The 13,656-nt window shown below is 34.6% G+C and overlaps 1 protein-coding gene across 1 annotated transcript; it reads right to left on the minus strand.

Annotated features, from left to right (window-relative positions):
- Positions 1-5,944: 5,944 nt before the first annotated feature.
- Positions 5,945-8,243, minus strand: LOC117125495 (tripartite motif-containing protein 2-like). The gene is made up of 2 exons (XM_033271998.1): positions 8,214-8,243; positions 5,945-7,597 (listed from the first exon to the last, which is right to left on the minus strand). Exons 1-2 carry the CDS (start codon positions 8,241-8,243, stop codon positions 5,945-5,947), a joined length of 1,683 nt encoding a protein of 560 aa, XP_033127889.1.
- Between the last annotated feature and the right edge of the window lie 5,413 nt (positions 8,244-13,656).

The raw sequence follows: 13,656 nt of genomic DNA on the forward strand, positions 1-13,656 counted from the left end.
ATAAAACAAATATTTTGTGAACCAACTTCCTAGAAGCAATGGGAGAATATCGTTCAAGGTAAACATTTTGACTGGGATTTAATATGGAGTAATAAGGTCTTCAGAATAAAAGAAACAAGACTAGCAGAGATGAATTTTAAGAAAAAAGAGGAAAATGAAAAGCATATGTTTTATGAGTGTCAAAGACTTAAAGTTTATTGGGATTGTGTAGTTAATATAATTAACAAACTGGAAAAACAGAATGTAAAAATGCTTTCGTATATTGATACTATATTTGGAGTTAATTAAGAATGTGAAAAGCAATGAATTAATTACATTAGCTTGTTATGTAATTTACAAATCATGGTTAAAAGCAGAAGGAAAAATAAAAAATGATAATTTAAACAGGATGTTTATTGCTGAGCTAAAATTAAGGTGCAAACTATAGTCTAAATTAAAGAAAATGTAATGATGTGAATTGAAAAAAAAAACAACCTAAAATTGTTAAATGACAGTAAATCAATTGTACAAAATTAAGATGAAAATGAAAAGATGTAGAACTGGAGATTAATTTATTATGTAATTGATTTATTTTACACACTAAATAGCAGAAAAAATGTCAAATCAAACAGGATGTTCATTGTTGAACTAAAATTAACGTCTAATCTAAAGGAAATGTAATGATGAGAATTGGGGGGGGGGGGGGAAACTAAAAAGTGTTAAATGAAAATAAATTATTTGTAAAAAATAAGATGAAAATGAAAATATGTAGGAAAACAGAGATTAATTTATTATGTTCTTATATTGATTTTATGTACATTTTTATGGTGCAATAATGAGAATAAAGGTGGCTTTGCCAGAAAGAGAGAAAACAAAGTTCTCTGAAGCTTAAATATAGAATTTACAGTGCACTGTAGTTAATGTATTATATGTTGTAAAACTGTACAGTATTGAATAAAAATAAAACAAATTTCGAATAAAAAATCTTTCGCTTAACATTAGGAATTAGTCATTTGTCAAACAAAATGATAGGCTTGTCAATTGTTATATTGAACAGTGGCGGATTTAAGGGGAAGCTCAGTCGACATTAAAGAAAAAATAGACCTAAAAATAATAATTTAAAATATTTTTCAACTTAATATTTTTTAAGAATAAAACGGCCAGCGGGTTTCTCAATATTTCGGTTTTTAGAGGAGTAATTATTCATACTGTGTTGATTTTAAATCAGTGGTGTATTCAATGGCATCCCAGCTGCCCCCACCCCCTAATATTTTTTCAAAATTATAAAAGAAATGAAAAACGGGAAATTATATTAAAATTTTAGTCTGAGAGTGCCATTTTCGGCAATCTAGGTGTAGGCCTACTATAATCATAACTTTTCTTCAACCTTCACCTGTGAAAATTCCTTCCTAGCCCCTCTATTTCGAATTCCCTGTCCAGCCACTGCAATTGTTTGATGTGCTACCAATTTTCTCGTTTAGTTTAGAACAGCTGAGACCGAATATGCCCTCTTAAAATAGTTAGGAATCCGATTATCATTAGTACCGTATTTATTACTAGTCTTCTTTATAAAGAAGGCTAGTAATAAATACTAATGGAGTAGGGGTAAAAGAAGCACTTCTTACTATGAATTTTTCGAGAAATTAGGGAATTCCCCCGTGACATCAAAGGGCCCGGAAATTATTCTTGCACTGGGGCCCTGCTTTTGCACCTAGCTACGCCACTGGGTGCCATAATCATATTTTTTTCTTACCTGAGGTGTGCGGACACACCACCTGCGTAATTTCCTCCCTGGTCCGCTCTATTTCCACTTCCGGGACCAGCAAAAGTTGAAGTACCATTTTCGGGCTCTATAAAAGGGTTATTTTTATCCATCGGGGGAAAAGTGAAGGTTTCGTCGGGAAATACCTATATCAAGAATACCCATCATGATAAATAATTCATTGTGATCGTGGAAGCAATCCCGACCTTGACATTGTTTGGGAATTACATACAACAATTATGAAGTCACAGTAGCTTCATGCCTATAAAATAACTTAAAAAAATCACCAAAGATCGTCCGATATCCGTAGCTTCCAGTGGAAGAAGCCAACAGGTGAACTTGGCGGCCCCTGGCTCCCAAACTCACTTCGCTCGCATACTGGATCTTATGAAATGGCCCACCCACTTTCCAAAAACGTTTCGCCGCCGTTGCAAACGGTCGTGTTAAATATGGTTTAAAATTGAAAATGACAAGAAATGCACACAAATTACGATGACTTCATATTAAATAATTTAAAATATATATACAATGTACAGTTTTTTTAAATTCATGTACAATGTACAGTTTTTATTAAATTCTTAATTATTTCTAATTATATCTGATCCATCGTGGATATGTTTATACAAACGCTTTTGGTCTGTGTTCGTCATAATATTTATCTTCGTCGTCTTGAGATAGACCTATTAATGAAGGTAATGATTTGTGTTCCTCATATTCATCTTTATCGTTGTCGTCATCGTCACCATCATCATAATCAACCTCATCACTATATCATATTTTGTATTCAAGTTGATTGCTTGTACTTGCTGTAGGCCTACTGAAGCATTATTGACCTAGTAGACTTAATATGTTGGCTTAACAAAGATGCATGTGTATGACTCAACTTTCGGACGATTTCACATGATTCAGAACTGTCGTTAACTAACTATCGCGTTATTATACAAATAATGGAGAATGAGGAATAAAATTTGAACAATGGGAATTGGTTACACTATGGACCAGGCCCTATAAATAGGTCCATGGTTACTAGACTATGCATTGTTTTTTTTCAACTCCTTTTTAACGGATATACAAATCTTGTAAATTCTTATTATTTAAAAAAAATTGTGTTAGTAAGTAGGCGGATGGCCTTCTAAGCATCCGCCATTAGGGGATTAGGTCTATAATTAGACAGTTAAAAAGTCAAATATATACACATAAACTAGTAATTGCAAATTGCAAGTGAAGTGCTGCGAAGTATAACTGCATATAAATGTTCGAACAAAATTGTTTATGCGAGTCAAGTGAAAATAATGAATAATAAAAATATAACAAATAATATGAGACACGACCCATTGTCTATATTAGAACACTTCTCATTGGGTAACAAAGTCGTAATTTGTCATTTTTGTCAAAAAGTGTCTATAGTGGTGAATTATGGTTTAGGTTTTTTTTAAATAAATTTTCAAAATTTCTATGTATGTGGAAAAAGTAGTTGATTACCAAAGGTTACAATTTTTATTTTGAAGACTGCATGGTCTAGAAAGTGTACATTTTTTTATGGGGCAAGTTTCCAAGGGCGGGTTTTCTAGGGGCGAGTTGACTGCCAAAGTGTGTTGCTAAAGTGGGAGCCAGCGTGTTATTTGATCACAAGTGCGAGACATCGCAAGTGTGAGCCAGCGAGCCATGACGTCACGACATTAGATACGAGACGTTAGGCCCAATAAAAAAAATTACAAGTTTATCACCCTCGCGCGCATGCCTTCTATGGTACTAGAAAAAAAATATTTTTGAAAAATTTTTTTTTTTTTAAATTTATTTTTTAAATTTTATTTCTTTATTTTTTACATTTATTTTATTAAATAGTTAGTAGATATTGTTTGCATTATCTAAATCATGTTTTACTTTGAAGATCAATGCACCAGCAAACAAACCAAGGATTATATTTGGCTTTAGCAAAATAAAAAATAAAAAAACCCTCCCCCCTCATCACTTTTCCTGCCCAGATAGGGTGATAAACTAATAATATTTTTTATAGGGCCTTACTCGAGTTGTGCGAGGTATCGGCTGAGATTTGTGGAGTACAATTCAAAAAACAACTATAGGTCTAATAATGAATTATTGTGACGTTAAATAGACAATGTTAGCTATCAAGGAGCGACGTTGTTTTTCATTGGGACCTTCGTCCCTTCAAGGCTAGGCCTATACCATCCTAGCTAGTCTAGGCCTAGAGTAGGATAAGGCTAGCGCGACACGTGGACGTTGGTACGTGTTGGTTAGTCTACAAACGTCGCCTAAAGTAATTGATTTTACCCGGCAGAACGAAAGAAGGAAACTCCGCTTTTCAGTCGTCTTAGGCCCTTGTTTTTTGACAAACAATGACCTTTCAGAGGTCAAATTGCTGTCGAGAATATGAATTGGCTGCTTCGCAGCAAAAATACTAACACTAACATTGCTATTTCAGGACATTTTTAGTTGTCAGTGCACCCCTTAACATTTAAACACAGTCGGACATTTTCATCCAAAATACCAACAATATGTTATTCAATACGAAAAGCTAAGACTGATTGTCAGTCAATTTTACGTTCTATGCGAAAGAATGTAGGAAAGGCATAATTTAATAGGTACTTCTAGATGCACGTGCGTTCAGACTGTAAAACTTTCATTGCAGTGTTCCCCGACGAAATGACCGACTTTTTCCCGATATGATGGCGTGTTAAATATAATTAAGCCTTTACAAGGGCCATGTTGTAATTTTTATGTATTTTAGCGAAGTTTTCCACCATTCGTCGTTCTCAAGTAACAAGAACCACTATATATCATCAAGTGGGTGTAGCCATGGAGGTATGTAAACTATAATATTTTATGGTGTGCGAAGTATCAATTTCGTTTTTGATTCTTATTGATAAGCCATCACGATCTATTATCCGATAAAAATGCTCATGTTAAACCTCAATATTGATATAATTTATTTTATTCATTCAAAAACCAAAAGCGATGAACACCGCCCTAACAGGTTTTGTAAACAATATATAAAGTATAAATACTGTAAACAAATATAATTATTAGACCTAACAAAAGTAATTGAAAGCCTATTATTCAGAAACATAAAAACAGAAACAAGAGTGCAGACCTCCCGTGTGCCTCAGGCTGAATACTGCCACATGCGGGGCTCGAGTCGAGTTTCGGACAAAATCGTTCAAATTTTTGTGACTTTTTCTGTCCTTTTAAATCACTCCACTCAATTGTATGATAATCCTTTCATCAGTTATTGTGTAATCCTGCCAATAAACAGACAGATAATATACAGACATAACACAACGATGAAGATACATACGTTAAAACCTCCTCGGCGGGGGTAATGATCTAGATAATGCAAGTTTGATGGATCCGGGATTACCGGAGCTTGGCAAGTTTCGAATGAGTAGGCCTACACACGATGGGAATTTTGCATCTTTTTCTTATGCTTTATTGGATACACTTAAAAAAAAAAAAAAGAACCAGTAAAATTTTGCCCAGGTTCAGTGTTCTTATGCTTTGCTTTGTACAGTAGTATATTACTGTACCGACTGTATTATATAGAGTATTAGAGTATTACATAGTCCATCCCATCTACTGCAACAAAAGGTTTTATAGTTTTTGAAATATAATCCTCATTTGACATTTTACCTCAGCCTCAATTTGTTCTTATTTTGTTTTTAATTTTAAAGCAATTTCAGCTTCAGTGTTCTTATTTTTAAAAAAAAGTGTAACGGTCTGTCTACCATTCAAACCATACGAAACTGCTGTTTGTGATGACGAGGGAGGACTGTATATTCTACTTGGGATATTTTAATCTATTTCATGAATAGGCCTATATTTGCAACTGTATCCAAGTATAATAATAATTCCATGAATATTTGTTGTATCGAGATAAACTGTATTTCATTCTTCAAGATGTTACCGGAATAATCTCGGAATCGTGAAAATTGCATTCCCATACTCAGGTATTGCGTACATTTAAATTTTGCATGGAAATGACTCTACCACTTTCAAAAGAAACGCTCTTAAATTCAAGAATTTTATTAAATTTCCAAAGAGATGCTGGTTATTTTTTCACAATAAAAAAGTAGTTGTGTTTTAAAATTCTACTGTCAAAGTATGACCCTTCAAAACAGCTTTTTACAGGTAAGTGTTCTTATAAAAAAAAAAGTGTAACGATCTGTCCGACATTTAGGCCTGAACTTATAATTGCTTTTGATATAGTGATTTTGGCGGAAAGTTGGATAATTTTACTTTCAGAATTGTTCCATTAAGACGATTGCTTACGTACACTGTGTTCTGATGAACTGCTATTCCTTCTGGGTCAATATTTCCACTAAGGTCAACCTCAGAAACGATGTGCCCAGAAATACTTACGGAGAACACACACTTTTTCAAATAGTCTGCAACCAATATGTAACCTTTTTCATGAAACGCAACTCCCATAGGATGACAGAAATTAACACCAATGTATTGATCAATAGTCGATAGAAGCCTGCCATCAACACTGTAGATGTAGCAGCACTTGTTTTCTGCGTCACTGACAACCAATGTATCCTTCCAGACAGCAAGGTATCCGGGATTTCCGTGACACAGAAATTGCCGAACAAGTGCGCCCGATTCTTCGCGAACTTGAATAACGTGATTACGTTTGTCAGTAATGTAAATGTGACTGCGGTGGTCGCTCGTAAGACTAAACGGAGTCGGTATTAATGTAGACGAACTACCGGTCTGCAAATTTATAGGCTCACATTCATTGAATTGCAGATCAAATGTTTTCAAAACTGGGCTAGAAAAATTAGAGAAAATAAGCTTTTTCCCATGGTTGATCGTCGTTACGTCAATGAAACACACCGCCTTTCCGCTATTATTTAAAGGAAATTTTGTGACGACATTGGTATCAACAGACACTTCATAACACATCATATTGCTGCTTTCCACAATCATTAACTTCTCATCATTTCTGCTCGGCCTATTTATTATACACATCCCTCGTGGTCCAAAGTTACAAGGTAAATTTGATTGTTTATTAAGTACCGGCATTACTTCTTTCTCGATAGGATCCGTTGTGTACATTAACCCTGAATTATGAACGTCAGAAACATTACCTAGATTAGAAACTTGCTTAAGCACCTGTGGTAATGTTTCAATACCAGACAATGACAGTTCACCACACTCAAAAGCATTCATGATGTCAAGAAGTTCAACTGCTGATCTTACATCCGGTTCATACAATGTCTCTTCTAAGGCAAACTGATTGACCAAAACCAAGCTCATTTTTTCGTGTACTTCTATTTCTAGGCTGTCTATCTGGTTCTCTAGAGGCTTTAACCATCGGCTTTCGTAGCAGTCAACCTTTTTCCTTAGCTCTTTCCGCCTTTCTTGGACTGCTCGAAAAACTTCATCGGTAAAATAGTCGATTGAATTCCTTACGGAGTTTAGATTCTGTTCGATGTTACGTTTCAGATCTTTTAAGTGCTCAATAGCTGGTTGGTAATTCAGGCGTATGGCATTTTTTAACCTATTCACACACGGATGCTTCGGTGTTTCTAAATTGTCAAACGCACCATCCAATTGACCATTAGTATAATTGTTATCACACGTTTTATCGTCATTATTGTTTTTTGAAATTTCGTCAAGGAATCGCTGAATGATGACGCAGCTAGGCAGACTGCTGACGGTGGACGCCGATAGGTTGGTAACCAGTCGGCATTCCGGGCATTTGATCATCTCATTGTATGCAAGCTTCTGAAGGCAGGCATAACAGAACACGTGCTCGCATTTAAGTCTTTTTGGACGATCGTATTGTTGGAAGCAAACTGGGCAGTTCAGAAGATGTAGGCACTCATTAAAGACCTAATTAAAACAAATAATAATTCACAGTTAAAAGAATAATTATTATACTGTATGAATATTTGACACAAAGTTAAGGATTGTCATGACAATAGCGAACTTAATCAAGGTCTAAGTAACAATTCTTTAACAAGAAAAACATACACACAAGATAGAAATAATGATGATGATAATAATGATACATGATAATAATAATAATAATATTAATAATAATAATAATAGTAATTTATAATAATAATAATAATAATAATAATAATAATGAGTAGTAGTTTGAAACCAATCAGTCTTACCAAACTTTAGTTATCGTGGTAAAGAACCATTTTGCACAACAGTGACAATGACAACAATATGGAGAATATTAAAATTTCAACTAAATTAAATGTTTTTATGGGAATTATGATGATGGCAAGGTAAACTTCCTCATTAATGAAATATTAATTATGCAATTAGCATAATCACACACGTACCAAAAACAATAGGCTCTGTATTATTATTACCATTTTGTTTTCCATGAAATTTGAAACCAATCAGACTTACTGAACTTTAGTTATAGCGAAAATTTCTTGATCAATGAAATATTAATTATGCAAATGAGCAATCAGCATATTTACACACATACCAAAACAAAAGACTGTCGCTTTATCACCATATTGCATTGTGAAAAGTTTGAAACCAATCAGACTTACCATACTTTACTTACATTGGTAACGTGAAACTACCTGGTAAGTGAAATATTAATTATGTAAATGAGCAATTAACACATGTGTCAAAAACAATAGGCTACAGCTTCTTATTACTATCTTACATACTGCCAAGTTTGAAACTAATCGGATTACCAAACTTTAGTTATGGTAAGTAGCCTATAATAGGCCTACCTAATTAGTGAAATATTAATTATGCAAATGTGCAATTAGCATAATTACACATGTACCTAAACCAATAGAATCTTCTTATTAATATCTTGCATTCTGCCAACTTTGAAACCAATTGGACTTACCAAACTTTTTTGTGTTAACTAGCCTAACCTACCTGATTAGTGAAATATTAAAAAAATAAACAGTGCTCTGTCTTCTTATTACCATCTTGCAATCTGTCAAGTTCAAAATCAGTAAGACTTACCAAACGTCAATTATCATGATAATTAGCCTAAATTACCCGATTATGAATAATTAGCATATTCACACAGGAACAAAAAAAACAATAGCCCCAGTCTTTTTATTACTATCTTATATTCTGCCAAGTTTGAAACCAACTGGAATGACCAAACTTTGGTATTGTAGTAAATAATAATAATAGTACAGCAATAATAGCTAATGCTTTGAAAGTATGGAGAAAAATATATGACATTTCTTCATTTAAATTTTAACATTGTTTTGATCGTATGTAAATATAGCATATATGAGCCTTTTCTGAAGATAAAAACAATTTAATAAATTAACTAGTATATTAATACATATAAAGATGTTTTTAAAGATCTTAAAAAGTCAATGCCAAGCACAGATCCACATTATATGCCTAGATGAAGTCTAAAATTATATTTTTTGCCCAAATGCGTTTTAGTAGCAGTAGAGGCACTTATTATCGAAAGCATTTAGAGGGTCTAATGTTCTATAAAGTTTACCAAGTCCTAATTAAAAACGAGACACAAATATACAATATAATATTTCACCAATAAAACTGACGCTGATGGCATTCAATTAAATCTTAGTTATATACATAGGCCTACAGGGCCAACGATATATTTTTAAAATTCCTCTATACCAAATTTACTCGATCTTACAGGATTAACAGCTAGACGATCATAGTGTCTATTCCCTTGACACAAACACAGTGATATAACATCGCTCCAGCCTGATCCATTAGTTGAGAAGGGCACACTTTATTGCTAATGTATATTTAAATACAACAAACGTTGTGATTGTTTTTCTATTGAATAAACCACATTTTTACACAGTTGCGATAGTTGGGCTTTACCGTGTCGTCCCAAAATCACTTCCAAGTGTGTGACAAAGGGTCGGTGTTGATGCGTTGTATTATGTTTAACCATGGAGGTATAAAATATTTTTATACCTCCATGGTTTAACGTAAGACATTACTGTTCTTTGTTGGCGTCCAACATGGTAGTAAGTATAGCAAATTGTTTTTCAAGAATGGGCAATACTTAATTTCCGCTCTTCCGGTCTATTAAACATCTGTTAGGGAGGTTCTCTTGGAGAGCTGAATGAACTTGACTATAATATGATCGCTTTTAGTGGGGCCCTACGGAATGGACCCAGCCCATTTGCGGTAGGTGGGGGGTGGGGGTGAATCTCAGCGTTTTACGATTTATTTTACGTTTTACGATCATTTACGATTTATCTAAGTCACTGCTATATTGTTTGTCCCCTATTGCTAGTTTGTAAAGCTTTTTTAATCATTCGTGTTATCGCTGAGGAAGAGCACAGGCGTGCTCGAAATATTCGAAATCGAAAATTATCTTATTTCTATTATGTCAACGTATACGACTCTACTTTGTGCATTCGTACTCATTTTATATTATAAAGACATACGTGGATGTGCATTCGTACTCATTTATATATATATATATATATATATATATATATATATATTTGTATATATGTATAAACAATGAAAAAAAGATGTACAATCATTGAAGGTTGACAAACAAATTTATTAAAAAACCACATTTTTACACACCTGGGATAGTTGTGTTTTACCGTGTCGCACCAAAATCACTTAAAAGTGTGTGACAGATGGTCTGTGTCTATGCGTTGTATTATGTTCAATGTAAGACATTACTGTTCTTTGTTGGCGTCAAACATGGTAAGTTTCCTCACTTTGACGTTGATAAAGATAACAGGAGCTATCGAAATATCAGTTTGTTTATGTTATATTTTAATAAATTTGTGTTCCGCAAGTCAACCTCGAATGGTTGTACATCTTTTTTTTAAATAATTATTATTGATTTTACATTTTACTTCACTTGGAGCATACATGCCAATCCACTCCTCAATATATGTATTTATATATTTATTATTTATGTATTTATTATTTATGTATTTATATGTATGAATGTTATATATACAATAATTTCAGTATTTATCTATCCATTCGTATAAACGGATCGATCTCCCGTACGAATCAAACTTTCCAGCCTTCTATTTCATCCTTGTTATTTCTTCCTCAATAAAAGCTATCTCTTTCACCCCCAAGACGTTTAGACTAACCACAACAACAAATCGTTTTTATGTGGCAACCTTACAGAGATGTGTTATAACAACTCCCTGGTTACATTCAGAAACTAATGCCGTTGCTAAGATTTCCAAAGTGGGACAAATCAAGAGTGGGCCCAATCCAAGAGTGTACTCATTTCGAACTCATGTTAACGTGTCGCTATGGAATGCACTGTGTAGCTTGTTTAAAAAGTATATTAATCATTGACAGCAATGGCAGGGGGAGGAAGAAGAAAGGGCTGTCAGACAGGCCAAGCACCCAGCCCCCTTCCCGGACGCAATTCCTTAGATCTAAAAAGGGGAGAAAATTATTTTTCTTGTTTTTGAAATTTAAACATAATTGCCATAATTATGTGCGAAAACATTTCAGAGCAGTGTAAAATAGCTCGATTGATCTAGCTCTGGCTGAATGAACCACTCTAAAAATCATATAAATATTCAGTTCAGTCTACCATGGTTGGGCTCATCTCGTCGGGAAACACTAGCACAAATGGTAGACGATGTCGGGACAATGTAAAAGAAATTTTGGTATTGGTTTGCAATTTTTGTTTAGGACAACCGTACCTTCTTCATGAAGCTTGAAATTTTCTTCACTATATAGTAATACAAATTAATTAAATAGCCATTTATTTGTTTGTTGTATGACCATAAGATAAGTTGTGCATCTAAAACATAAAGCCCTATCCCCTATCGCCACACCTTCAAGTTGAGCAACCACTCTCCACTACTAAGAATGTTTACCACGTTGAAAACTGATGGATTCGATGTTGTAAGGACCGAAATGTCTGCAAGATGTCATTTTTATGCTGACGTCCAATAAGTTTTGTTCTACTCTAATACTACATTCAGTGTCGAAAATTCCATGGGGTAGGGGAAATTCCCCTACCAAAATATGAGTACATAGGCCTATATAGCAGTGGCGTAACGGTGGGGACCGGAGGCCCAGTGGCTTTCTGAGACAGGGGCCTTTTTTGGACCCTGGTCACCAATTCCAATGTGGTGTTTTAGATATGCTCGTTTTTAAATCATGTTTGTCATTACATTATAATGTTTTTGACGACGAAATAGCCTAAATGTTATGACATCATTGGTGAATCCAGGAATTTGAAATAGAGGGGGACCAGGGAGGGATATTCACTGATGGAGGGTCAATACCACCTCAGACCCACTATGATTAGGGCTGAAGTAAGAACATTTACTATTATGTCACCTCTAGATGGCAGGAAATGGCACTCCGAGAACACAAAAATGTGAATACATTATTCTTTCTTTCTCCATTATTTTACATTTCTGAAAACAATTTAATGGTTTGGGGGGGGGGGCGGCTTTTTCCTTAGCATCCGCCAATGGTTGTACAAAAGAGTTACTACATAACAACGAAAAAAAAGTTGAGGCGTCAAAATCAAGATCTAATATTTCCAAATTCTTAATAGGAAAACATGACCATTATCGATCTGTGCGGATTAAAAGTGACAGGTTCTTACACCACACATTATTGTCATAAGTATGGATGGATTTAACATTGTTAAGACAAGCTTGAATCACCATTTTATACTACCAACATTAACAACATCACGATTACATAAATTTTCAGTACAGAATGTAAATATAATATGAAGTGATGTAGTACCGGTATGTGGTGTCTATTTTCAAACAAAATTCTAAAGACGATTGGTTGATCCAGGAATTTGAAATAGAGGGGAAGCAGTGAGGGTCTTTCACTGATGGAGGGTCAATACCAAGAAAAAAAAAGAAAATTTACGATTAAGGTACCTCTAGACGGCCGGAAATGGCACTCACAGAAAACTTAAACATTTATGGGTCCCCTTTAACTCGCCACTGGGCGTAATATGATATACATTCAATGCCAGAGGCGAGACATATTATTTTGTTATGTATCAACAAAGCCATTTTGAGTCAGGGTACTAGATCGAGGGCCATGTGATTAGGACTTCGGGGCCCCTAGGGGTTGGGGGCAAGTAGGCCGCCGCACGAGAGCCCATAGGCGTTAAGACGCTGGACCTAGGTCATTTTAGATCTCAATGGGCAATTCACAGAAACATAACCGTAAACCTTAAAAACGTTTCAAAATGTTAGTTGAGTCAGTATAAGAAAATCAACAATCACTGTGACTTAAACTTAATACAACTGTCATGGATTGCAGTGGTGGATTCAAGATGGGGGGGGGGGACTTTGTCAAAATTGTTTTTGTTTAAAATGGAGAAAAAAAAAATAATATTCAAATTTTAAGTCTGAGAGTGCCATTTCCGGCCATAGGTGGGTCGAAGTGGTCTGTATCCTCCATCTGTGAATGTTTCTCCCTTCCCCCTCTATTTAAAATTCCTGGATCCGCCACTGAAGTGGACCACAATTAGGCATAAATGTAATAGGGCCTACCAATTGGCTGGTCTTTTTTTCCATGTTTTATATTTTCGTTATCATGAATTGGTAATCCATTGTAAATGTAAATTTTCCAGATTTGTACACCTTATTGCCTACACAATTGCCTAAGGCGTTATGAATTGAATCTTTTCAGTTCATTTTGAAATCCCATCCATTATCCCCAACATTATAATATGCCTTCTATTTTACAGTAAATGTTTGGCCAGTAGTATTTAAAAAAAAAACCATAAGAGCATCCCGTATTGTATCAAACATTTAGCTTTGTTCACTCGTGATTAAGTATACAATAGTAAAAATAATAACAATATAGCCGTTGAACTTCTTGTTTGTTAACCAACTTAAAGGACCTCGCCAGAAAAGTGTATACACACACACACACACGCACAACCCCCCACACACATATATATATACTAATAGGTATATAAT

The sequence above is a fragment of the Anneissia japonica genome, unplaced genomic scaffold, assembly GCF_011630105.1.
Source record: "Anneissia japonica isolate Jap-2015-1 unplaced genomic scaffold, ASM1163010v1 scaffold466_len1169948_cov191, whole genome shotgun sequence".
Classification (NCBI taxonomy): domain Eukaryota; kingdom Metazoa; phylum Echinodermata; class Crinoidea; order Comatulida; family Comatulidae; genus Anneissia; species Anneissia japonica.

What these genes read in the sequence shown, in the direction of transcription:
- LOC117125495 (XM_033271998.1), bottom strand. Translation starts at nt 8,243, where the DNA reads ATGGTGATAAAGCGACAGTCTTTTGTTTTG. An exon ending in AGCGACAGTCTTTTGTTTTG is followed by an intron (nt 7,598 to 8,213) that starts GTATGTGTGTAA and finishes TGTTTTAATTAG; the next exon opens with GTCTTTAATGAGTGCCTACA.